Source organism: Mesocricetus auratus, unplaced genomic scaffold (assembly GCF_017639785.1).
Source record: "Mesocricetus auratus isolate SY011 unplaced genomic scaffold, BCM_Maur_2.0 Super-Scaffold_6730, whole genome shotgun sequence".
Classification (NCBI taxonomy): domain Eukaryota; kingdom Metazoa; phylum Chordata; class Mammalia; order Rodentia; family Cricetidae; genus Mesocricetus; species Mesocricetus auratus.
The window spans coordinates 116,726,125-116,753,312 of record NW_024429184.1 but is presented as its reverse complement, the minus strand read 5'-3'; the positions used below and the strand labels follow the sequence as shown (position 1 = coordinate 116,753,312).

The following is a 27,188-nucleotide window of genomic DNA, read 5'->3' as shown; positions in this document are numbered from 1 at the left end:
CGCTCCTCCGAGGCTTGCCGGTCTACCCAGCTCTCACTCACAAGCTGTCACTTAGTTTCTTTGAAGTACTAAATTCACTTGTGTATATCTTCTGTCTCCTCTCTTCTGGCTCCATGAGAGCAAGGGCCCCATTTGTTTTGCTCATATTGTATTGCTGGACTGGCACCAGTTAGGTGCTCGATACATATTTGTTGAATGAATGAATATTGTTGGAAAATGAGCCTTTTGGTTCTGAAGTTTATTAATAGAGACCCATTCTTTTTTGGCTCCCCTCTGCCCCAGTTCCCAACCTCGATCGATCACCCCACTCTCGGGGCCGAGGGTAGTTTCAGTACATGGGAAGTGGAATAAGATAGATTTGGACGTCATGCATATCTCTAGCTTCCAAATGTATGTTTTTCTTTAATGCAGTACAAACATCCTTATTCCCCAAACCTCTCACTGAACCACTTTATCAAATATATAAAGCAGGAGCTGCTCTTATTGAGGAAAAATATTAGGGCTTATAGCTCAGAAGCAGAGTTTGCTGTTTGTTCCTCTCCTTATTTTAGTGACTTCCTAGTATAGACAGATGGGCTGGGCCACAAAGGGCCATGGTCTTCCCTGAGACACAGTCTCCAGGGGTCTCTGTTCAGTGCTCCTCCCACGGTACCACACTGGATTCCAGAGTCATCCATCCAGGGCAGAAGCAGCTCCCAGTGGTTTCTGCCATGCTGAGAGCCTGGCTTCTCCTTTGGTCACCCCACCTCCTCAACTGCTGGCCCTAGGGTCATGGGAGAGGCTGGGTTGGAAGTGTGGGGAGTTTGGGGAGGTAAACTGGGTGCCTGTGTTGGAATGCTGGCGGGGCTGGGGGCTTGGGGGCTGGTGGGCTGGGAAGGGCTTTCTGGACATGTGGCAGGCTCTCCCTTCCTCAGGATGAGGTTGTTGAGCTCCTGGAGCAGCTGTTCCTCCAGGGATCCCCGTGCCTGAGGACTGCTCTTTGAAGGGGGTCCTGGAGAAGAGTCGGGTGTCTTCTCCTCCTGGCCCAACATGCTTGCTTTGGAGACAGGGGTTTGGTCAAAGGACCTGTGGCTGGCAAGGGGTGTCTCTGGCTTGGCTGTCCACTCCCATGTGGAAGAGAAGGTGGTCGTATCCTTGGTAAGCTCAGGGAAAGCCCCGACCTCCTCATACACCGGCTCCTCCGGCTCCTCCTGCTCCTCTACAGACCCCTGGGGTGACTTCATTGGCTGGATGAGAATGGGGCACCAAGGATGGGCACAATGTTAGAGTCGCGGTATTATTAATCCTTAATCAAGTTCTCCCTCGACTCAGACTCTACAAAATACTTGGATGCACAACATCCCATGCAAGTGGGTCCTGCTATAGGAGAATGAGATGCGGAGGGTTTACGTTGCCCTGGGTCACACAGTAAGGAAATGATAGTTGGTGAGGCTTGAATTCGGATCTTTCTGGCTCCAGAACCCTTAAACCCTTTCCTCCTGTTTCTCAGATTTGTAACCACTCTCTCCTTTCCTCATCGTTATCACCCCTCACTGTCCTTTGTTACGTAGTAGCACCGATGGCCTTCATCAGGACACGGAGCGGAGCGAGCGCACCAGGGCGTAGGCGGCACAGAACGCACACAAAGCCAGGGCAAGCACGATACTCACGAAGAACATGGATAAGGTCCTCCGGTTATGTAGCCGCCGCTGGACACGGGCAGAGTGGGGGTGCGGGGAGGGAGAGACGGAGACACAGTGAGACAGCAGGAGATGCAGTAGGACGCGAGGGCACAAAGGACGTGAATGTGGACGGGGGTGGGGGGGCCGTGGGGAGTGGGCGGGCACCTGGCACGGAGGCACGCTGTTCCCTCCTGCAACATGACAAAGGCAAGGGCAGGATCAGGAGGTTAGGACACGCGGGGGCAGGGGCTCACCAGGGTCTGATTGGCAGAGAGAAGACTGGCTCCACTGTCATCTCCGCGGATGGGCAGCAAGGGCATAGTGCCAAACTTCTGACGAGCAAGGTCAGAGGAGGATCGCCGACGTAACACCACCGACTGCTGGTCATCGTGCTGAGGAGACAGTGAAGGGTTTGGCACGCGAGGACCTGGGAGGCACCGGGAGGCACCAGAAGCCCAGCCTTCAACCTGTTGCTTCTCACCTGGGCTTTAAGAATGCTTGTGGTCCAGTCCCACATCTCATCCTCGTCAGTGCAGGACAGACAGCTGTGGACAGAGTGATGATTCAGGAAATGTAGGGGGTCCTGGCACTAAGCATGGAGGAATGGAGAAGAGGACAGTGCAGGAAAGAGGACAGGGCAGGGCTAGGGAGAGCTTTCAGTCAGTATGAAGTACTTGCCATGCAAGAATAGGGACCGCATTGGGTTCCCCAGCACCCATGTCAAAAGAGGAGGAGGTTGGAGAGATGGCTCAGTGGTTAAGAGCACTGGCTGCTCTTCCAGAGGACCTGGGTTCAACTCAAAACACCTGTGTGGTGACTCATAACCATCTGTAATCCCAGTTCCAGGGGGTCTGATGCCCTCCTCTGGCCTCTGTGGACCCCAGACATGCACATGGTGCACAGATATAAATTCAGGCAAAATGGCCCAATACACATGCACTTTCTTGATTGAAAAGAAAAGCTGATGCAGGGATGGTGGCTAGTGCCTGTTATTCCCGAGCTGGGGCTTCCATCCTAGTCTAACTGGCAAGCCTCAGGTCCAAGTGAATGACACCTGAAGTTGACCTCTGATCTCTGCACTCAAGAACACACACACACACACACACACACACACACACACACACACACACACATGCACGCATGCATGGACACGAAATGGGGTGAAGAATGGGGTGGAGTCAGAGAAGCTAGGAAGCTAGGAGGTACTCACAGGTGCATCTTATCCAGTACCAAAGTGAAGCCCCACCTGAAAGGCAAAGGGAACCAGTGATAGGGTAACCAAAAACCAGAGAGGTAATGGCAAGAGAGCCCTAGGTCAGGACTAGGGAGGACCACTCACGGTGTTGGGGGTTTTAACTTCTTGCGGATTCCCAGGTAGACCTTGGCACCTTCCAGAGACCACTCGCGTTCTGGTTTAGAGCTCTGAGAGCATGAACAGAGGTGGCAGGATCGATAGGCACAAGAACAAGGGGTTGGTACAGGTAGAGCCCCGATACCTGACCTGACCGCCACCCAGCATCCCACCCCTCTAGCCTGGAGCATCACCTTCTTCTCCTTGAGTAGCAGCAGGCAGCGGCCTCGCACCAGAAAGAACCTCTCCTGGAAGCGGCTTCCCAGCAAGCGAGGCGGCTCCTCTCGACACCGTAGCAGCCCCACCCGTGGACTCTCACGCCGGACCCCTGGGCACAGAAAAGCAGTGCTGGGCAGAGGCTCCGGGAGAGAGGCCTGAGGAATGCTGGGCTGAGGAAGGAGGCTCACCTGTAAAAAGGCAGCCAGCATGTGCCAGGGAGACTTTCCTCAGGAGCAGAGAGGCTGAGCAGGGCTCTGGAAGCTGGCACCACTGCAGGGCCTGCTCTAGGACCTTTTCTTTGGGGTGCAGTGGCCTCTCTGAAGGGAAATATTGAGGTGGGCAGTGATCACAAAAACTAGCCAAAGTCCGGGGTCTCCACCTCACCTTCCGCTAGTTATTCATTTGTTCATCCACTTATCTAACCACGGACGTTTATTTTAACCCTGATGCTGTGACCGGTACCATGCTGTCCCTAGGATACCTATGAGAAGGATACATATGACCCACTTTCTTGAAGTTGCCACCTAATGAAGGAGCCAACGATAAACCAATAATCAAGCAAAACAGAGACCAGTAATGACTCAAAAAATGTAAAGATATATTTTCATTGTGTGTGTGTGTGTGTGTGTGTGTCTGGAAGCTAGAGTTACCTAATGTAAGTACTTGGAATCCACTTCTGGTCCTCTGGCACTCTCAACCACTGAACCATTCCTCCAGCCCCCGGTAATCACTTTGAAATAAACAATATTTAAGAGACACACAGAGAAACGAAGGGACAAACAGAAAAGCAGGTGAGCAAGTGAGCCAGACTAGCCAGGCAAGGCCTGTTAGAAGTTGCATTTTTAGATGAGGTTCTTCAGTCTATGAAAGGTTAATCATTAACATTTGAAAGAGTAAGCAAAGCAAACTGTATCTAAGAGCATGGGTGATCTTTTTCATTTATTTTTTGATTTGGGACATTTCTTTGTTTTGAAACAATGTCTCACTGTGTAGCCCTGTCTGGCCTGGAAGCTATCTACAACAGACTGTCCTCCAATCGGCTCCGCCTCCCTACTGCTAGGATTACACCACAGCTTCAGGTAGGAGCTTACAGGACGAAATGTAAGAACAAACGCCATGAGTCAAGACACTCTTCTCGGGGGAACCAAACAGCCAGTGTGGCCAGATGAGGGACGCACACAACTTGGTGGCTGCATGCTTGACTGCATTTTCAAATACCTGTGTTCAACCGCCAACGTGGTAGAGAGGGCGCACCATGCTCCGGCAAACAGATTAGAGAACGGCTGATGTGAGGTGATGTCTGGGAAGTAATCAACAGCCACGCATTCGAGGCAGGCCACGATAAGGACTTTTGAGTTTTATTCTGAATTCATTAGGAACCCAGCAGAAGGTTCTAGCCATAGGAATAGTGTGATCTTGTTTATACTTGAAATGTTCATTTGGCTGCTCTTCAGAAAATAGATTGTAGAGAGGCTAAGAAACGGGGCACTGTCTAGCTGTTCCTAGTCTAGAACTGTGTTTCTTTCTGTGGGTCATATTGGGAGACAGAAAGATAATGGTGACTGCGATCAGAGTGGTGGAAACAACAGAGATGGAGAAAAGTGATAGATTTTAATACAATCAATAGGACTAATTAATTGGTGGATTGAGTAGGAAGATAAAGAAGGGTGGGCATAGGACCCTTAGGCTTCTGGAGTTGATAACTGAGTGAACTGTGGTACTATTTGCTGAAAAAGAGAAACCAGAAAATAGTCTGGGTTTATATTGGAGGAGGGGCCAAGGAAGGGAAGAAATGTCTGTCTCAGGTGCTGAAATCCCTGTGGGATGTGGGGGTGTCAGTAGGCAATGGGTATGTAAGTCTGCAGTACAGAAGACAGATCTGGCCAGAGGTAAAAATATGGGCTGTCAGCCAGGCACGCTAGTGTATATCTGCCATACCGGCACTTGAGGCAAAGAAGCAGGAGAATTTCCATATGTTCAAAGCCAACTTGATCTACATAGAGAGTTTTCAGCTCTCCCAAATTAATTTGGGTGTCAGCTAATGGTATTTAAAGTCATGGGGAAGAATGCAGGTAGAAAAGAAGAAATGGCCCAGTATTGATTCCTGGCCCTTCTAACACTTCAATCCAGGCAAAGGAGGAAAAGGAACTTCCTTTGAGATAGAGAGGAAACCTTTGCTGAAGCCAAGAGAAGAAGGCTGAGAAAAGGAAGATCTACCTCATGAACACCTTTGCATGTGGATGAGTTGACTAGTAAAATGGCCATTACATTTGGTAACCAAGAAGTCATTGATGACCTTGTCATGTGTCCACACACAAAAATGTGTGATCATGCTCACCAAGCTCTCCGTGTTCAAGAATTTCAAATGTCACCCACAAGTCTGTCCCGGATGATGTCCCTCGCATCTCCAGCACCTGGTTAGTCAGCTCCTCAGCAGTCAGTGTTGGGGACACCTAGCAAACAGACAAGAGAGTCCATGCTGATTAGACCATTGCACCTGCCCCTCTCCTTTCTCCTCTCCCCTCCAATCCCTAAAGACTGACCTTTAGGGTGACACAGTTATCTGGGAGCTGCTGTTCTATATAAACCTCCATGATGAGGTCTCCAGCCTGGGACAACTGGGGGGGGGGCAGGGATAAAGGAGGACAGAGAGGTTACAAAATACCCAGATGGAAGATGACCTCCCATGTACCTCCCCCAACAAAGGTCTCCTTCCAGCTCTCACTCCCAACATGCCCTGGGCCTTTAACTAGAACTCCAGGATTGGGGGACCTGTGAACTCACAGAGATCCGCCTGCCTCTGCCTCCCGAGTGCTGGGATTAAAGGCGTGCACCACCAACGCCCAGCCAATTCTTTATTTGAAAAAAAAAATGAGACTACCTACTTAAAGGAATTGTGTGGTGCTAAAATGAGATCAGAGATGCCTGGAATTTAGGATGTCCTCAGCAGTACTTGCTGTTGTATTTTAAACAATAGTCTTCCTGTCCCACCCCAAATCTCCCAAGGTCTCACAACGACCTTGAACTGAGACAGGTCTCATAGAGTCCAGGCTGGCCCTACTTGCTATGTAGCTGAGGGTGACCTTAAACGTCTGATCTTCCTGCTTCTGCTGTCTGAGTGCTAGGATTACAGGCATGTGTCACCTGTTAATGCGTGGGGAACTAACGGATTCCATGGCAGGCAAGGTTGAGGGAGGCGGAGGGACAAACACACCAGGCAGACAGAGCTTACATGAGGAGTTTTATTAGAAAGGGGAGGGGAGAAGGAAAGAAAAGAGGTAAAAAGACACAGAGACAGAGAGAGGACAGAAGAGAGGAGGGAGACAGGAAAAGTCCTGTCTGCCCCAAGGGAACAGCGGGAAAAGAGAGAGCAGAAAGAGAGGGAAAAAGAGGAGCCGGAAAGAGAGTGTTAGTGGGGGGGGTCTGTCTTTTAAAGGGGTTCTTTGCACCTGCCTGCAGACTACACAGCCATGGAACCCTGAGCTGACCAGAGTACGGCCTGAGCGCATTCTGCCAGGAGACAGGGGCAGGCAAGTGTAACGCCTGAGTCCATACCACCACCATGCCAGGTTTTTTCTGTGGTGTTGGGGATCCAACTGAGGACTTCATGCAAGCTAGGCAAGCATGTCACCTGAGCTACATTTCCATCCCTGGCCTGCAGATATCTATGTGGCTGAACTCTTGATTCTCCAATCTCCACAACCCGAGTGCTAGGATTGCAGACAGGGACTACCACACTTTGAAGGGGTGCTGGGGTGTATTTCAGTGAGAGACTACTTGCTAGGCTATGTGAGGCCCTTGTTTTAAATACTCAGTGTCACGGGGAAAGTGAGGTACTGCAGAATCCTCATGGTGGCATAAATGGAGTAACACACTACCCAAAGCCCTTCCCTCCTGGGGACTCCCCATCTATGGAAGAGCCAAGGGTCAGTGTACACAAAGACAGACTGAAAGGAAGCTTTCTTCAGCGGACAGAGGCTCATGTCCTATGATGTTGTCTCTCCTGCCCCACTCAGAGGTCTAAGGCAGGGCAGGTTACCTGCACATCCTTCCAGGTGGTGATGAGACTGACCTCCAAGTCAATCTGAGCTGCCTGGTCAGAGTCAATCTGCAAAACGGCCAAACGTTATTTCTGAGGCTGCTGGGAAAGGAGGGGAGTGGGGCACTGGTCAAAGGGAAGCTGGTTAAGAGTATCGGAGGCCTGAAGAGCCAGGAACCAGTGGTCAGAGGAAGTTGGGGTTGAAATTGCGGGAGAGGCAGCCCAGGACTCTGGGAGTAGGTGAGGGTTTGGGGATATGGGTTCAGACTCTGAGACACAGGGGTAGGGCAGAGGGGCTGTGTGGCTGGGTTGGGAAAGCCTTACATCAAAGACAGAGATGTAGCCATCGATGAGCTCCTGCAGTACCCGCACCTCATGCTCCCCCCGCCCATCTGTCTGGAACACACTAGGTGCAAACAGCAGGGCCAGGTTTCGTGTGCACATCTGGTTTAGAGCCGCACACTTCTGTACCCTGCAGAGAGACAGGCACCAGAGTCAGGCCAGCCCATGCTCACCACTTCACCAACATACCCATTAACTGGGCAGACACTTCTGTCCCTACTGCGTGCCAGGGTCTAGTCTCAATGCTGGGGATACATCAGTGAGTAATACAGCACAGGCGTTAAGGGGCTTGGAATATCTCTGGGACATAGTTAAGATATGGGTGACCATTAGTAGAGCAGGTGTCCACAGTCTTTATGTAAAGGACAGGAATAGATACTCTAGGCCCTCAGGTCATGTACTCTCTGCTGTAACCTCTCAGTTTGGCTGTTGTACTGCAAAAGAAGCTATGGGACTCAGAAATGAATGGGTGTGACTTTACACCTTATGGAGTTTTATTTGGAAACCCAGGCAAGGGACTGGATATACTAATGGTCCTGCAGTTGGCAACCCTCTGTAATATTGCATAATCAATGCAGTGTAGCCAGGGATTCACCCCACTTCACAATTTTTTTCTCCTAATAGACTGGTAAAGGTAGGTCTGCGTCTTAATAATCTTTATTTCTTAGAGGCAATTCCTTACCCGGCATAGACTAATAAAAATAATAATTATGGTTTCTAATGTTTCTGAAGCTTACGACATGTCGTGTTAGACTAAGAATTTCACATGGATTATTTCATTTCACTTTCCTATAACCTGTCAGGCGGAAACTTTATTTCATCACTTTCCTCTTAAAAACTAGCTGACTGAGGCTCAGAGAGAACTGATGACTGTGGTGGTTTGAAAGAAAATGACCCCCAAAGGGAGTGGCACTAGTAGGAGGTGTGGCCTTGTTGGAGATGACTTTGAGGTCCCATACATGCTCAAGTCATGCCCAGTGAGAAAGACCTGTTTCCTGTGAGTCAAAGCTCTCAGCTCCCTCTCCAGCACCATGTCGGTCTGCACGCTGCCATGCTTCCCACAGTGATGACAGTGGACTAAGCCTCTGAACTGTAAACCAGCTACCACAATTAATGCTTTCCTTTAGAAGAGTTGCCACGGTCACGGTGTCTCTTCACAGCACTAGAAACCCTACCTAACTCAGACACTAACCTAAGATCGCATGGCTGGAATGGGAGGGCCTGATTAGAACCTAAGTCTACATAGTCCCTAAGTCTATTCTCCAAACCATCAGCTGTTGCATGACTAATTCGTGGATGAAATTGTGGCATTGGTTTGAAGTGATGAGGGATTGGGAAACGAAGCTGGGAGGGCCTGGCCGTACTAACCGATAGAGATGCCCAATGAGTGTGGCCAGTGTTCGGCGGTTGACTCGAGGCAGGCAGCCAATCACTTCTTTGTATTTCTCCAGGCGCTGATTCTTCTGGGGAAGCTCTAGGGAGAAAGGAGAAGAGAGTTGAAGAGGAACCAGGAAGAGAGGATGGAGGCTGAGGGAGGGCAGAGATCTTCTGAGAAACAAACCCAGAATGGATGTGTCTCTCTCTGCATCCTTCCTCACTGTGTTGACACAAAGCTGGAGTCGCCAGGGAAGAGAGAACCTCAGCTGAGGAATTGTTTCCATCAGACTGGCCTCTGGGCATGTCTGTGGGGGCTTCTGTCTTGGTTAATGATTGACCTTTGTGAGGGCCAAGTGCAGTGTGGGTGGTGCCACCCGTGCACAGGTGTCAGAAAGAAGGTTGAGCAAGCCATGGCAAGCAAGCCAGTAGGCAGTTTTCCTCCATGCTTCCTGCTTGCGTTTCTGCCCGGGCTCTTCTCCGCAGTGGTGGATTGTGACACAGAAATGTTAACACAAGAAAATCCTTTCCTCCCCAAGCTGCTTTTGATCATGGTGTTTACCACATCATTAGAAAGCACACTAGGGCATTCCCCAAGCCGGTGTCTGCATGATCGCCCTGGCGTGGGAGAGTTTTGTGGGCGATGGAAGAAGATGGAGATCTCGGTTGAGTTCTGGAAGTACCTGCAGCCTCCCTCCAGCGAGGCAGCAGTCTAGCAGAGGTCACGGGGTCATCAAGCTCTCGAAAGAAGCGTTTGAGTGTGTCAGTAACGTCTTCTACAAAGTGTTCCCGTGGTCGGAGCTTCACTGACCGGGCATCCCGCCTAAACTCAGCCAAGAGTCGCAGGCTACGGGCACGAGCACCCCCTTTCCGATATACACCTTCCAGCCGAAGCCCTGAAAACAACCAGAAGTCTCTGTTCCATATTGTGTGAAGACAGAACACCACCCACCCAGCAGCCCCTCTATGACCCCCATGCTATGTGGCTGCTTGGTCTCAGCTACTTGCTAGACCAGTCTTGGTTCTCTACTCCCTACTGGAAAGTCCTCTCTAGACCCCACATCATGCATGGCATAACCACTGTGCTGTAGCTTCATGTCCACACACTCTAAAATTAAGGGTTCACCCGATCAACAGAATTTATTTGTAACCCTAATATCATTAAGTCGTTGTTTAGTTTCCATGGGGGGATTGGATCCAGCAGCCCTTCCCTCAAATGACAAAAATCTATGGATTCAGAGCTGGAGAGATGGCTTAACAGCACTGGCTGCTCTTCCAGAGGACCAAGGTTCAATTCTCAGCACCCACTGGCAGCTCACAACTGTCTGTAAGTCCAGTTACAGGAGATCCAACACCCTACACACATACATGTAGGCAAGACACTAATGCACATTAAATATGTAAATAAATAATAAATAAAATCTATGGACATTTAAGTTTCTTACATAAAGTGGTACATTTACATATTACTATGTAAATCATCTCTGGATTACTTGTAACACCTAATACATTGTAAAGAATTACAAAAAAAGTATGCACAGTCACCACAATTTCTTTCATATTTTCTGTGTTTAGTTGGCTGAATACACAGATGTAGAAACTGTGGCTACAGAGGGCAATGTGTATTTCTGGTCAACTTGTAACATATACAGAGTAAAGAAAAAGTCAATCCTTTCCCACACACATGTTCCTAGCTAAGGTCTCAGGTTATAAATAAATATCCTTTTTCTTTTCTTTTTGAGGAACTAGGGATAGAAACCAGGGCCTCACACATACTAGGCAAACACTCTGCCACTGAGCTGTGGGCCCAGCCACATCCCTTTTATGAAATATTTGGTCGTGTGTTCCTTTTCTTTCTGTTGATGACTTTGCTGTTTAAAAATTCCCTCTCTCTAGTATGGAGAATGCTGAATCGCTGGGTAGTGTTGCAAAGTATGAGAATCTTGTAATGTGGCTTTCAGAGAACATTAAATGAGCTTCATTCAGGTACAAGTGTGTGCATCTTGACCTTGAATTGAGTGTCAATGAACCAACCATATGCATTAAATAAAATGCCTATACACAACAAGACATAACAAACAAGGGTTTTTTTTTATGGATTGGTTGGTAAAAATCTTGTACCCAGAAGTTCAGAGGACTCCCATGCTGCCTCTCCCTTGGGACTAAGATTCAGTATTCAAGTTAATTAAGTGTTTGCAGTGGCTTTGTAGAACATAACTCCTGCAAATAACAAGAGCTGGTGGTTTTTGTTTTCTTAATACCCATCTTCCCCTGTAGTCTGTGAGCCTGGTTCCCCAACTGCCTCACTGACAGCCATACTGTAGCACCTGAGCCAGTATCTGTCTAGGGCAATGCAAAGACCTTGGAGGGAAAGGCATGTCCACTCTAGGGCCTTTTTTGGGGGCCTCGGATTGAATTCCGCATATGAATTCTAGTGAAGAGCAAGGAGACTCCAGTGAGTGTGAGATCACTGGATGAGGTTACTGTCAAAGTCGCGAGAATGTCATTAGCCACTGACTATCCATTGCCCATGAATGGTAAAATACAACTCTTTGTATGCTCATAAAGGTGTTTTTTCCCCCTTCAATATTGAGAATTAAACCCAGGGCCTTTTCTATGCTAGGTAAAAACCTTATCCATAATCAATACCTTCAGCCCTTTTTGTATTTTTAATTTTGAGATAAGCTCTCACTAAGTTGCTTATGCTGACCTTGAACTGGCCGAATATCTTAAACTTAGAATCCTTCTGCCTCAAATTACTGAACAATTGTAATTACAGGCCTGTGCTAGCAGGCCCAGATGTTTTGTTTAGTTCTTTGGTTGGTTTTGATTCTGGGGATCAAACCCCCTTTGGTTTCCTATGAATTTTTCTTTTTCAATATCCATCCTCCTAAAAAGAGTTCATATGGAATGTAGATTCATTGGATCCCGAGTCCTGGACACTCTGTCTCCCATAGAGTCATTCTGTTCAGACCGTCAGGGATTGTGTCTGCCCAGCTTAGCCTCCACCCGGTGCCCACATCTCAAACCTCACATTGCTTGTGTTCTTCTCACTCTATGCCAGCGCCACCTCTGAGCAGGGACAGCCTGCCAGACCCTGTGCTCATCGCTTGACATTCAAAATCGCACCATCACACTGGACTGGAAAGTGAGGACCACTGGTTCCATTTTACAGATGAGGGAACTAAGGCCAGCTGATGTCATGTAACACACATGCGCGCGCGCGTGTGCGCGCGCGCACACACACACACACACGCACGCACGCATGCACGCACGCACGCACGCACACACCATGCAAGAGCGGCTTCTCCAACCCCTCCCGCTGGCTCATTGCCCATCAGTGCCCACTCACCATGCTGTGTGACAAAACTGATGCAGGCGTCCACGATGATAGGGATGTCTCCCCGGCTCATCTGCTGCTCCTGCAGCCCTGTGCCACCCCCTCCAGCAGCACCCCCAATGGCTGTGTTCCATGCTGCAAAGTCTAGCCGACCTTCCCCCTGCAGATACAGGGTCCTGAGACCCAAGAAGCATGAGTCAGAGCCAGCTCCAGAGATCAAACAGAAGCTGACTTCCCAGAGCTACCAGCAGAGGGCGACAACACCAACCCCAGATAGTTCCTTGAAGAGGGGAAGAAACTTGAAGGAAGCAGGAAGGAAAGGTTGAAAGGAAGCTGGGTTCAAAGGGTCACAGATGAGTAGAACATTACCTTCCTGTCTCTACCAGGACCAAATGCTCCTTTTTGTCTGGAGTTTCAGCTGCAGAGACCACACCTATGGAAGAATCCTTAAACATTATCATCAGCATCATCACAGTGAAAACTCAGAGGTAGTTTAGGTGTGTAGGCACCAGATGATGCTCCCCCACACACTTTAAACCCTGTTACATATGAGTGCTCAGGTGTTAAATAATTTGCCTTACACTTTTTGGTATAAAATGGCAAAGCTGAGCTAAGCCCCGGGGCTCTTGTTCCCAGAGTTCTTCCCACATTAATCTGGCACGCTCCTCTTTCAGAAGACAACAGTGAAGGTGCGCAGTCCCTCATCCTAGTCCCCAGCCAGCAGCAATACTTACTGAGTACTTATGAGTTGCCTCCTGCCAGGTTCTGTGATAAAAGGTTTTATGTATTTCCTCATTTGAACCTTACTCTAGCCCTTGGAGGAAGGTCTTTCTACTGTTCATTTTAAGATTAGGAAACCAAGGCATGGAAAAGTTGAGTAACTCTTCCAGTGCACAAGCTAGGAATTGGTGGGAATGGGGTTTAAATCTAGGTAGTCTGACTTCAGAACTTGTGTCTGGGCTATTGCATTCTGCTCTTTCCCATACGAATCCCCAAACGAAAAAGGTTGGGTCTCGAACGCGCCCATGGCCACCCTGTAGCCCTGTCCACACCCCTGCTCACTGATCTCCTGTAGACGCCGCAGATGCACCATGTCCTCAGGGGCTGGGGGGCCGGGGCCCGGCGCTGGACACAGGAAGAGGTGGTCACCACGAAGGAGGCCGAACCCTGACAGCCAGAGTCCAGGGGCCGGGCCCGCGTGGGAGGGGGACCGCAGCCACAGGCGCCCCATCCGCAGCAACCCAGGACCCAGCAGCTGGTGACAGCTTAGCGGGGAGAACCACTGTGGAGGCAGAAGGTGGGCACGGTGGGGAGGGACGGCAGAGACAACGGGTTGGGGAGGCAAGTAAGAGCCGGAAACCATGAAGGGAGAGCAGAAGAAAAGGGGAGCAGGTGTGATGGGGAGAGCAAAGCAGAAGCCAGGGAGGAGAGGAGAAGACAGGGAAGAGATTCACTCAGTATGCCCCAGCATGCAGGACACCCTGGGTGGCTGTCTGGCTCCCCGCCACACACACACACACACACACACACACACACACACACACACACGAACGCACGTGCACACGCACGCACACACAGGCACACCCACGCTCAGACGCACACACAGGCACGCACACAGGCACGCACGCACACACACGCACGCACACGCGCGCACACACATGCACGCACGCACATGCACACAGGTGCGCGTGCACACACACGTGCGCGCGCACACACACGCTCGCGCCTTTTGTTTTGTTTTGTTTTGTCTTTTGAGATGGGTTTTCTCTGTTTTAACTTGTATAATTAGATTCAACAAGTGAAACCATTCTGCCAAAGAGCTATGAAGGATTCAAAATGCTTCCTCCTAAGGTTGGTGCATAGGCTACCATGGATTGGAACACATGACCAGGAGACCACAGCCTGGGGAGCAGAGTGGAATGCCAGCTGCCGCAGCAGAGATGACACAGGGAGGTCAGAAAATGGCTCCAGGCCACTGCACACAAGAAGTCGCAAGAGGCATTCAGGGCAGCAGCTCTGGAACTTCTAGGCAGAGGGAGGCAGTCACAGGGGTTAGGGAGGGCAGCAGGCTGCACACAACTTTCTGAGAGGCTGTCAGGCGGAAAGGAAGGCAGGAGGTGAAAAGTTGAAGGTGAGCAGAGCTCAGGAAAAAGCCGTTTTAGGGTGGGAGAGGCTGTCGTCATCAGCAGCATCACCACCATTACTTCAACGCCCACACTTAGAGGCTTACTGTGTGTGGGCCTCACTTGTCACTTAACCCTCATCCCTAGGGGCGAATCGTTACACCCACTCTGCAGACACGGAAGAGCTCCTGGGGCTAGGTTGTAGGACTCAGATCTCAGGATGTCTGGCTCTGAGCCCAACCTTTTACTTCCAGGAAAGGAGGCTAAAGCAGAGGCTGACGATTTATGAAAGTAGCTCGCAGACGACCACGGTGGCACATGCCTGATATTCCAGTGCTCAGGAGGCAGAAGCATGATTACTTAAAGTCTAAGGCCAGGCTGATCTACATACAAACCAAGCTCCGTGTTAACCAGGAATGCATAGCAAGACCCTGTTCCATTAAAGAAAAAAAAAGGAGCTTTTGCCCGTTGGAAAACTTGGGGCGGGAAGATGGTGGTAAGAGTGAGGGCAGCTGCCCTGGGGAAGAGGCCGAAGCCCAGGGAGGATGGGTCATGAGCTCCACAGATGTGGGCTTGAATTTCCGTGTTGTACTTCCTAGCTCTTGGTCAAAAGAATTCCTAACCTCTAAGACTGTGTCTCTTGCTGGGCAGTGGTGGTGCACTGCACGCCTTTAATCCCAGCACTCGGGAGGCAGAGGAGGGTGGGTTATCTGTGAGTTCGAGGCCAGCCTGGTCTGCAAATTGAGTTCAGGACAGGCACCAAAGCTACAAAGAGAAACCCTGTCTCAAAAAGACAAAACACATAAACAAAAAAAGACTGTTTCCTTTCATAAAATATATTATTAAAAATACCTCCAGCCGGGCGGTGGTGGCGTATGCCTTTAATCCCAGCACTTGGGAGACGGAGACAGGAGGATCTCTGTGAGTTCGAGACCAGCCTGGTCTACAAGAGCAAGTTCCAGGTCAGCCCTCAAAAAAAAAAAAAAAAACCTCCCAAGGTGGTTATAAAAATTAAATGAGATATTGAGTGGGAGCTTCTGAAAGCACAGAGTTAAGAACCCAGCCCACATCACCTGTGGGGGGGGGGAGCGGTGGAGATGGGTGCTGGGAGATGGGGAGGGGCCTCCTCACCTTGCCCACTGCACTGATCCAGGCCTCCAGACCGTCGGCTCCGTCTGTGGCAAAATGCTGGATCCTCCCCCCAGTGAGGATGAGTTCAAAGGAAAATGGGAATCTGCAGAGAAGAGGAGGTCAGCAGGGGACGAGGAGGGCGCTCCCAGGCTGGGCATGGTAAGAGTGGGAGTGGAGAGAGGAGTGTCACCTGTCAAGGTCACCTGGATCAGCAGGTGGGGGGCTTACACCTAGACATACAACGTCCTGGGGCTGGAGAAGGCTGAGGGGTTCGGGGCTGCTCTCTGACGCAAACATTTCCAGGGCAGCTCCCAGCACACACCACAGGCGGGGAGGGGCTAAGTGGAAGAGAGATGGAGGAGCTGTCAAGGTACCCAGCGTCACAGTCAGGCTGGCAAGTGGGTTTGTATGTGAGCACGGCTCGCAGATGGGAAGACCGAGGCTTACAGCTGGCCTGAGTCACACAGACACAAACAGCAGAGCCTGACTGCAGAGCAGATATTTGGCCCAGACAGCCTGACTGTCACCTAGTGCTGTGGCCTGACCTGGTCCCTCTCTCAGCCCACTCCAGGCCCGCCCCTCCGTCTCTCAGCAGCACGCTCACACCTAACCCACTCCCTGCCCGTGTGTCTTCCCACGCCCTGGCTCCTGCTCACCATCGCGGCCCCTGCGCAGGGGTGGGGCTCCAGCCTTGTTGCTGATGGGACCACAGTACAGGAAACTTCTGTAAGTGGCAGGCACTACCACTTCGTTGTATACTCCAGGGGAGGGGTCTGCAGGGGAAGGAGTGATCAGGGGAGGACAAGGCAGGGATGGCATGGTCCCTTTGGAGAATGCATCCAAGGCAGCCAGACCGTGGGCCAAGCTCCACTAACAGCATGGAGTGCAGCCCGATGGGAGTGAGTCCCTCACTACCCAGATTGGAAGAGTGAGACGGGACGAGGACACGTCTAGCCTAGCTTTGACCACTTCTCTCCCCACCAGCCACCCACCCAGGCAGGCACTGCAGAGCACGGCTATTTTTGAGTGTCTTGGCCTATCTGGCCTGACAAATGTAAGCCAAAAATCATTAGATCAACTACTTATTCAAGCAAGAAGAATGTCCCCAGGAAGATGAAAGCTGTCTGGCAGGTTGATGCTCTAGATGGCAGGGCACTAACTAACCTGGGTGCATCCTGACTATATAATTAGTAACCTCAGGCACTCCTCAGTCATCCCTTGCCAAGTCTGCCACTGAGATAGATAGGGGAGTGAGGTAATATCCCCCTCCAGAAGAAACAAGTCACAGGTCGGGTGTGGGGTCGCCTAGATGAGTTACTGAGAGAATGACCTGACGGTAGAAGGCTATGCAAGCTGCCATTGAGGGCCGGAGGGGACCAGGGCTCCTCTCCCTCAGTGACTTCTACACAGAGGAGCTGGGTCATGTTCTTGAGCAAGTTGGGTCCCGCCATAGCTGCACACAGCGCCTACGGGGAAGGAAAGCCTCGGTCAGCCTCATACACAGCCCAAGAGCTCCTCCAGGAACCGGAAGCAGCCGCATCACCCAGGCCTAGGCCCTTCAGCACAGACTGCACCCCCACCCGGGAACACCAACCTGTCCCTCCTACCTGTAGAAGCTGGCTGTGATCCGGATGCTGAGGATGGGGCTTCCGGAAGAGACCCAGCTTATACTTTCGGGAGATGAACTCTCCCCGAGGGCCAGGGGCTGAATCTGGGTGCAGACCTTCACCTGGGGGTAGTGCCCCTGCCCAGAAGCTGTTGGCGCGATCGTTTCCCAGGACAATGAACAACTACAGGATGACAAGGGGCAAAGGTGAGGTCTCCAAACAGCCTAGTCCCCAAGCTGGACCCAAAGTCTGCTTCTGGATGCTCCCTTTCCGTCCCTCCCCAGACTCTCTCCTCAGACCCCTCACCTGAACTATCTCATTGCTCCAGACACTCGTGTCCAGCTTCAGGCTCTGCACCTTGGAGATCCCAGAGCCCAGGGCCCGGTGCTGACCTGCAAGTGTGTGAGGTAGAGTATTCGGGAGTCCCGCCCAAGTCCACGGCCCGGCCCCTCTTCCCGCCTCTCTCCCGCCTGAGGCCCGCCTCTCGCTCACCTGCACACTGCTTGCAGATCACGACCCCCAGGTTGACGGCAGCCCAATCCGGGCGGGAGGCCCCGCAGTCCGCACAGTGTCGGTTTGCCCGATTTGACCAGACCTTCTCAGCCACCTCGTAGTCAGACAGGGTCTCCGTTACTGCTTCTTGCAGAGCGGCCGCCCAGCTCTGTCGAGCCCCCCCAGACTCGGCTGTGAAGCTGAGGGGTGGACAGCCAGTCCATGGGCATGGACCTCCCTCCACATCCTATCCCAGTGGCCATTCCTACAGGAGTTACTAGAGGCCACTTCCGGGACAGAAATATTATTTTTATTTCATTTTTGCCAGGGTCTCGTCTATCCAAGGTTGGCCTCAAACTTATATGGTTCAAGATGACTTTGAACTTGTGGTCCTCTGGCTCCCGGGGCTGGGCTTAGAGGCATGCACTGTCACAGCTGACGTATGCTGGGCTGGGGTTCAGACTCTGGGTGTTTGCATGCGAGGCAAGCAACTCCAGCCATTGACTGCATGCCCGTCTTCCTTTCCTGAACTTGCTCCCTGAACGCCCGTCACCTCACCATTTATCCCCACTGATATCCTTTTGAGGAGGCCTCCGATCCTCTGTGCCTCTGCGATCTCCCCTGAGGAAAGCCCAGTCCCCCCTTTCACCAGTGTAGACCCCACCTGAAGCAACGATGGGGGGTGAGCAGATCGAAGCTTCGACTCTTGGTCTCTCGGACACTGCAGCCTTGCAGTTCAATGAAGCAGATCCCGATGCCCAGAGAGAAGGCCTAGCAGGGCCAGGGCACACAACACCGTTAGAGTCCGGAATGAGCTGGCCAGGCTCATGGGCTCCTGCCCAGCCCCCTTTACCTGCTCACTCTTGTACAACGCCAGCTCTCCAGGGGTCAAGGCAGCAAACACCTTGGCCTTGTGTCCACGCAACTCCAACAGGCCAGTGCGCAGGGGGCGTGGTGGGTGAGGCGGGCGGGGGTGGCCCAGGAGGCGCTGCTCCTTTAGGCAGGATTGCAATGTGGAGCACCAAATGTCACGTTGAGCTGGTGGGAGCGGGGGAGGGGGCAGGGAAGCAGGTCAGTGGGGCCTGTGCCAACCCAGCCTCCTTCCCACGGTAACCCAGTGGGCTCCGGCCCTCACCTTCACTCTCCGTGCGGAACACAAACACTCTCTGACCGGTAATGACCTGGAATTTGTTGTCCTTGCTGCTTCGGGTCATCTCGATGGCAGTCAGAGGGATCACACCTTTGGGGAAGGGGTCCTGGGGAGAAAGTCCAGTGACCCAGGGGTCGGGAGCTGAGCGACTTGGACTGAACTTCCATGAGGTCAGCATTCAATCCACACGGTCACAGCTGCTGAGCGGCCACCTCAGATGCTGACACTGAGCGCTGTGGCCATCTCTCCTCCATGGGCTTCCCATCCTTCCGGTCCTCAGCCTCTCTCAGCCCTCCCTATCCTCTCGCTGGTACCCATGTAGGAGCTCCGGTCCCTACCTTGTCACTGCCGAAGTACATCAGACTCCTTCCGTTGAACTGCACGAAACGCCTCTGGAACACATAATTTCTGAAGAAGGAAGAGGCCCAGATCAGTTAAGTGTTTGAAAACGCATGCTGTGGGCGAAGCGCACGGCCTGGAACCCGTGCCCTACCTCTCAGCTCTCATCCTCTCCCTTCCCTTCCCTGTCCTTCCCAGCAGCCCTACCCCTGAGGCGAGAGCTTGTCCAGCCAGCCACTGAGCAGAGGCATGGGACGATCCGCTGTGGAGGAGAAGCTGGCATAGGGTGAAATGAGGTCATCACTGGTCTCTTCTGCATCCTGGGTGGGTTGCGAAAGGATGGAGTCCCCAGGTAGCTCGAGGCTGGCATAGCCAGCATCTTCCCGTGTCTCCACACCCTGCCTGCCAAGCATCGTGGATGCAAGAGGAAGGAATGCAGGTCAAACCAGGTGCCCTTGACAATCCCTTGGTACGTCCCCAGCCCCGCCCACAGCACCTACAGCACATCTGGCAGGCGGGAGACCTGCTTTGTAAACCAGTGGGGTGAGGAAGCTGGCGGCCCAAAAGGTTGCCATGGAGCCTCCTCCTGAGCGTACTTGGAGGGAGAAGTTAGCCTCTCTCCTCTGGAAGTGGGAAAGGCCCACAAGACGCCATCCTGCTGCGGTTGGCCTCAGCTCATCAACATGCATGACTGCTGCTGTTTCTCCAAACTCTTCTTGGCTTTCTATCCCTGAATTAGTTTCCATCGGTTCTCACTGGCATGAGACAAACTGTCCCACTGGTCACCTACTTTCATTCTTGTCCTGCCTCCCACAACCCCTTCCCTCAAAGCCACTAGTGCTCTTTGAGAAGTGCAAATGAGACCACTGTGTTCCTCTAGGTGAAACCGTTCAATAAGGCCCCATTCGTAGTTACATAAACTCGGATTTCTACGCATGGGCTGCGAGGACTCGCAGAACAAAACTCCTGACTTCGCCTTACCCCTCCTGGCCTTTGCTGGAGTCCAGCCAGACTCTTCCCACTCCTCAGGGCCTTTGCACAACCTAGAACACATCTGCCACACTTCCCTGAGCGCGCTCTCACCCTCCAGGGCTACTCTACCCCGTTTGTTTCCTGTTGCACTGAGAAACTGAAGCAATCAGACAGGAACCCCACAGACTCACAGCGCCACGTGAATCCGGTTTCCCACACACGTCTGCCTACCTCCCGCGACTGTAGTAAACACCTGTCTAAAGCCACTCTGTCCTCCACACCTGATTCCACAGCTCTCACCTGCACCAAGACATTACTGGGGGTTTCTCACCTTCCTCTCCACCAAATTGTTGTTGTTCACTCACAGACACACACAACATCCCATATAAAAAACTGTTTTCTTCACTTCTGCCCTTAACAGGCATTCCAAATCTTTGCAGACAAGTGCAGTAATATTGTCTGTTGTTTCTAATCCTATTTATTCTTCCTCTTTTTTTCCTTTTATTTTTCCTTTTTCTTTTTCCTTTTTTTTCTTTCCTTTGTTTGAGACAGGGTTTCTCTGTATTGTTTTGGAGGCTGTCCTGGAACTCACTCCATAGACCAGGCTGGCCTCAAACTCAGAGATCTGCCTGACTCTGCCTCGCTTGTGCTGGGATTAAAGGCGTGCACCACCACCAACTGTCTTCTCTCTATTCTTTCTTAAATGCAGTCGTCAGGCTGTCACCTCTTCCGCTCCTTGTCAAGGCCCCCTCCATGATCCCAGAGGTCGGTTCTCAGTCCCAGCTTATTAGGCAGCAGCCGACTCAGCAGCAGGACACAGTTGGCCTCTCCCTCCTCACTATGCCCTCCCTCTGGCTCCCATGACATCATCATCTCCTAGGTTTCCTTCTCCTTCTCTGGCTATTTTGGTTCAGTCTGCTTAATGATTCTTCCTCTTCCCCAAGCCTCTGGATGTAGGGGGACATCGAGGCTGTGGGCTGGGTCTCTTCTCCCCTACACTCCCTCTAAGTGCCGACAATCTCCATATTGAAATCTGTGACTCAGATGCCCCACACAAATGATAGGCAGACATGGACAGCAGTCTTACTTGTCCTTGCCTCTTAGATGTACTAAACACCTCAGATCCCATGTATAAAGCAGAGTTCTTCTTCCTCTTGCTTGATACACAGTTTTCCTGTCTCAGACCACAACCCCATGAACTCTTAGGTGCCCAGAACCTCATTATCCAACAGAAATCAACAAGGACTACAACTTAAAAAAAGGAAATACTGGGTTTGGAGAGATGGTTCATTACAGCCAAGAGGACTGGCTGCTCTCGCAGAGAACCAGGTTTGATCCCAGAGTCTACATGACGGCTCACAGCATCCATAACTCCAGTTCAGGGGAGCCAACATCCTGTTTTGGCCAGTGAGAGTAACAGGCATACAAGTGGTACACAGCCAAGCACAGATGTGCATGCAATCACAACACTCACTCACATAAAATAATTCTTAAAATGTCACACTGCGCTGGTGGGAGCGGGGAGCGCACAGGGAAGCCGGTCAGTGGGATGTTTTCTTTTTAACATTATTTTCCCATAGTTAATTTTAGTAGTGCATATTTTATGTAACCCAATATATCCAATGTAATCAATATAAACATCACTAAGAGAGGGTGGGGAGATGGTTCAGTCGATAAAGTTCCTGACAACATGACTTTTGACCCCACACATGAAAAGCTAGGCACCTACTAGATGCCTGTAGCCCAGCGACGAGAAGCAGAGGTAGGTACTCCCCAGGGCTCAGCTGCTGGCCAGCCTAGTCACTAAACTCCAGTTCACTGAGAGACCCATCTCAAAGAAAAGGACCACTGTGGGGCCTCCACACATGCATGCATGGGCAAGCGCACCTGTGTACACATATGTGCACACATAAACATAAACCGCACATGCACTAAAGATTACTAAGGTATTTCTTTCTGTATGTGCTGTTCTCATCTAGCACAGGGTTTTGGCAGACGTCTGACGTCTCTAGCTCTTCTCAGTGCAGACCCGCGTGTTTCACATGCTCGGCAATCCCATGTGGTTAGTGGTTACCATACAGGACAGCAGAGACTCATCATGAGGCCCTCAACGTGAATGCCTGACTGCTGTCTTCCTCCCATACACCCATGACACTTTACCCTCAAAGCGCAGCCACTTCTCACCAACCCCACTCCCAAAACTGCACTCTGAGACCTCTCACCTAGATTATTGCAAAAAACAAAAAAACAAAAAAACCAAAAAAACAAAACCCACTCGTAACAGGCTCCACATCATTACCAGCAAAGCAAACAGAGGCACCCCATCACAATCTAAGTCAAAACTCTCCGGTGGCTTCCCACGTCACCCCTGTAGGTCCTACCCATGGGGCCCCTTTACTTCCGCCATCACCCCTTCTCAGCCAGATGCACCTGATCCAACCACCGCACCGCCTTCCCACTGCACCTGCATCTCTGCAAGCTGTGCATTCCCTCGTCTAGGACACACTGCCTTCAGCACTCTTCACAGCCAATTCTTCAATTAGGTCCTTCAGTTTTGCTCAGATATTATCCTCTACCCGCCCCCTCATCCCCTTCTCTCCCCACCCCCGTTGTACACCCATGTACATGTCTATGTATGTATGTATGTATGTGCGTACATACGTATGCATGTGTGTATGCTCTCGAACGCATGTGCAGGCCAGAGAGTAATGTCAGGTGTCTTCCTCAGTTGCTCTTCTCCTTACTTTTAAAAACAGGCTCTCTCGCTGAACCTGGAGTCCAGCAATTCACCTAGAGTGGCCGGCCGCAGAGCTTGCAGGGGGCTGCCTGCTCGCCCTTGTGGCGCTGAGGTTGTAAATGTATGCTGCTGCCTGGCTCCTGCAGGACAGTCCTGGAGATCTGAACTCGGTTCTCAAGCTTATGCACAAGCACTTTACCCACTGAGTGGTCTCCTCAGCTCAGGGGATTCTTTTAATGGCCCCATAACTCACCGAAAAGTTACAGTCCTTTATAACTCCCTGACCCATAGGTCCCTAAACCTGTTTTACTACATTGTATTAAAAAATAACATTTGTTAGGTGGTTATGGTGAAAGCCTTTAATCCTAGCACTTAGGAGGCACAGGCAAGTGGATGTCCAAGTTTGAGACCAGCCTGGTCTAAGAGAGAGTTCCAGGACATCCAGGGATATACAGAGAAACCCTGTCTTGAAAAACAAACAAAAGCATCTATTAACTACCTTCCTGTAAGAACAGGATGACTCAACTGCTGGGAGCACCGAGTGCCCTTCCAGGGAACCTGGGTTCAATTCCCAGTGTCCACAGGGTGGCTCACAGCTGTCTATCACTCTGGTCTCAGGGGATCTGACACCCTTTTCTGGCCTCCCAGACACCAGGCATGCACATGCCACGGAAACACATATGCAGGCAAAACACCTGTGTGTGTGTATATATACACACATACACACACACACACACACACACACACACACACACACGACATTAAATAAAAATACATTGTAACAACAATGAAAAGACGTTTTAAAAGGGATTTCTGCATATAATGCTGATCTCCCTAGGTGTCTTTATCTGACATGTAACAGTGCTCAGTGTTCGCTGAATGGGAGCAGTATTTTTGGATTTTAATTATGTATCTGTTTATGTGTGTGTACGTCTCTCGTGGTCTGTCTACCCTGTTGACTCACAAGCTGCCCGGGAGCAAAACTGAGTCAGTTATATGTGTCCCACATCTTCAGAGCCTGCCTGCCACCAAGGGAACGCTCAGAGCGCATCTGATGAGTGACAGGACACGTGGCCCCCGTGGTGAACTCAGCTGCTCCTCGAGCTTCCTCCCTCTGCCGCCACTGCCCCTCTGAGTACTCACCTGTGTTCAGCTCTGTCCTGACAGATGCCTCTGCCGTCCCTCCTATCGGGGGGCTCCTGGGACCCCCACGGGCTGAACACCGTAGTACAGGCAACCAGGGTCCATGATGTGCACTGTTGGGGTGAGGAAGGGGGGTGAGAAGGAAGAGGGGACCAAGGGGGAGTGTCTGAGACTAGGGGTGGGGGGAGCCAAGGGGGAGTGTCTGAGACTGGGGGTGGGCAGGATTACTCTCGAACAACCTGCCTACCTGTACCTATTGTGGGCCTGAAGGCAGGGGTTGGGGCAGCTGCCTGAGAAGTGTCTGGAGTCCTGGAAAGAATTTTGTTGGTTACTAAAGGAAAAGGACGGTCCCCAAGCCCTGCTGATCTCTTCCTCTACTCAGGATCAAATTCTTAGGTAGCAAAGCAACTCACACGTCCTGAACTGCCTGGGCCCCACCTCGTAAGTCCAGGCCAAAGTAGATGGCATTGGGCATCATCTCCATGGTGTTCAGGGCTGAAGGCTGTCCAGAGGAGGAAGGGGAGGAGAGGAGAGGACCTCTGGCTGCATCCTGAGTCCCTGGATACTTCTGGATCCCAGGAAGTTGGGCTTAGTCCAGGCCTCTGGGCAGCGGCAGGGCCACTGAGTCCAAACACTGTCCTGGGCTTGGGCACAGGCTTGGGGGGTTGGTCATCCGGGGCTGGGCTTGGTGGTGACTCCATGGTGCTATCCACCTGGGAGTCCCCGGGACCCTCAGAGCCCTCCTGCAACAGGCGCAGGATGCGTTTCCGGTGTCCAGTAGCACTGATGCCCAGACGCCTCAGCTCCTCGTGGCCCAGGCCTTGGGCTGCACCAGCCGTAGTTAGGCCATGCTGTCGGAAAGTGTCGGCATATTGCTCCAGATGCACCTCAGCCAGCCACACAGCGATGTCCAGGTCCTGAGGGGCAGCCATGGGCTCTCAGGCCATTGCTGGGGGGAGGTTCAGGGTGAAGGGAGGGCTCAGGATGAGATCCCCCCTCCCAACACCAAGGTCTGAGGCCTGGATGGGGGTCCCAGCCTCCAGTGTTCTTTTAAAGCAGAATGCCCAAAGGCTGTGACCTGGGGACAGAGCCATCATCTCAGGACACAGAACAGACTCTCTCCTTACTGAGGAAAATGAGGCCTGTTCTCACAGCAGGTGGTGCTGGTGTTGGTCCCCAAGCGCCTGCCCCACAGCTCTGCCCCTGCTTTCTGTGCGCTCAGCTGAGGAAGCATAGCAAGACGCTGGGGTGCAGCAGGGCAGGGCCAGGAGGTGGAGAAGCAGTGGGGACCACTGAGGGGGCCGGGTCTAACTGCAGAGGGAGACGGGAGAGGGGCAGCCAGAGAGGGAGAAGGAGAAACGGACTCCACTCACACTGGTTTCCAGAGCTGAGCTTCAGGGTGGACATCCTAATCCCGGTCATTCCCTGTTCCTCCTCCCCTTCCACCTATTGTCTCCCCTCAGACTTCCTTCCTGTCCCTCCAGCCTGGCCACCCCCACATCCTGCCTGCTGTGGTCAGGCTGCCCAGAGGGCCCCAACTAATCCCAGCGTGTGGGGTCCTGGTCAGGGCAGAGGCCACCTAGGAAACAGCGATGGGTGGAGAACCTGACTGTACAAATCAGTGACCAAGGGGAGAGGTGACCCAAGTAGCTTTGTTCACCACCCGTGTATAAGCATGTACACACATGAGCACACAGAGACTCAGCAGTGTGAAGACACACACACAGACTCAGCAGTGTGAGACCACACACACAGACTCAGCAGTGTGAGAACACACACACACAGACTCAGCAGTGTGAAGACACACACACAGACTCAGCAGCGTAAAGACACACACACACAGACTCAGCAGCGTGAGACACACACACACAGACTCAGCAGCGTAAAGACACACACACACAGACTCAGCAGCATAAAGACACACACACAGACTCAGCAGCGTGAGACACACACACAGACTCAGCAGCGTGAAGACACACACACACAGACTCAGCAGCGTAAAGACACACACACACAGACTCAGCAGCGTGAGACACACACACAGACTCAGCAGCGTAAAGACACACACACACAGACTCAGCAGCGTGAGACACACACACACAGACTCAGCAGCGTAAAGACACACACACACAGACTCAGCAGCATAAAGACACACACACAGACTCAGCAGCGTGAGACACACACACAGACTCAGCAGCGTGAGACACACACACACAGACTCAGCAGCGTGAAGACACATACAGAAACACCCAAACTAACTCAGGAGTGTGAGCTCTCCTCTCTCTCTCTCTCTCTCTCTCTCTCTCTCTCTCTCTCTCTCTCTCTCTCTCTCTCTCTCTCTCTCTCTCTTCCCTCCCCCCTCCAAATCTTTCTTTTCTGAGCCTGTCTTCTCCCTACCCTTGTGATAGGGTCTTCACAGCCCTGTCCCATTGGGCCAGCCTACCCTTAATCCGGCTCCATACCCTGGGTCCATCTCAGATTCAGTTCTCCTACTGTCCTGTCCTGGTCCCTCCTTGGCTCTACCTCCACCTACATCTCTCAAAATTCAGCTTTGTCCCCTCTGTATTTGCCCTGTATTACAAAGCTTGCCTGTACTCTAACCAAGTCTTAAGTTCTGTTTGTGTGTCTGGCCACCTCTGACCCTTGCCTGGCCTCTGCTGCTCCCATCCCGGCTGCTCTCCTATTGGGTTCTGGTCCAGGGTTCCCGGTCCATCTCAGGGTCAGTTCTGGCTTCTCTACGCTTGGGTCCCATCCCCAAGCCCGACTGGGGTGTGGGGTGTCAAACCTCGGGCCCTGAGTCAGATTCCACTCTTTTGGTGACAGTCTGGGCTCAAGGGCATTTGGGCACTGTCTGGGAGCCAGGAGGTGTTTGCGGGATGGAGGTGGCAGGTGCGGGCGGGTGTGTCCCCGCGGGACAGCGCGGGCTTGGGGGAGGGCAAGGAGGGAGGGGGCAGAGGCCTGGCAACAAGGAGGGGCGGGTCACGGCAGGGAGGAAAGAGAGGAGGAGAAGGGTGCGGACACCGAGGGGCTCTGGGAGCCCACAGAGGTCCCGGAGGTGATGGGGTGGAGTCTGAGTAGCTGGGCCCGAGGGATCGGGGTCCTCACCTCGCTGTGGCCTCCGTCAGCTCCCGGGTGCCCGCCGCGTTGTCCGAGGCAGGGGGGTCCGGC

The 27,188-nt window shown here is 52.0% G+C and overlaps 1 protein-coding gene across 1 annotated transcript; it reads right to left on the bottom strand.

The window, feature by feature from the left end:
- Positions 1-223: 223 nt before the first annotated feature.
- On the bottom strand, positions 224-27,188 carry Arap3 (ArfGAP with RhoGAP domain, ankyrin repeat and PH domain 3). Its single transcript, XM_005069208.4, is given in 35 exon segments — positions 224-1,226; positions 1,650-1,688; positions 1,916-2,053; positions 2,143-2,206; positions 2,872-2,907; positions 3,001-3,083; positions 3,207-3,340; positions 3,420-3,548; positions 5,570-5,684; positions 5,775-5,849; positions 7,271-7,339; positions 7,595-7,742; positions 8,981-9,086; positions 9,670-9,882; positions 12,339-12,502; positions 12,696-12,759; positions 13,389-13,608; positions 15,581-15,683; positions 15,771-15,918; positions 16,237-16,353; positions 16,911-17,046; positions 17,188-17,370; positions 17,494-17,579; positions 17,680-17,879; positions 18,344-18,450; positions 18,533-18,717; positions 18,815-18,935; positions 19,168-19,237; positions 19,376-19,570; positions 24,021-24,070; positions 24,072-24,133; positions 24,268-24,329; positions 24,434-24,540; positions 24,542-24,937; positions 27,126-27,188. Coding segments are annotated over 34 exon segments (4,398 nt in total). The 5' UTR covers positions 24,722-24,937; positions 27,126-27,188; the 3' UTR covers positions 224-737.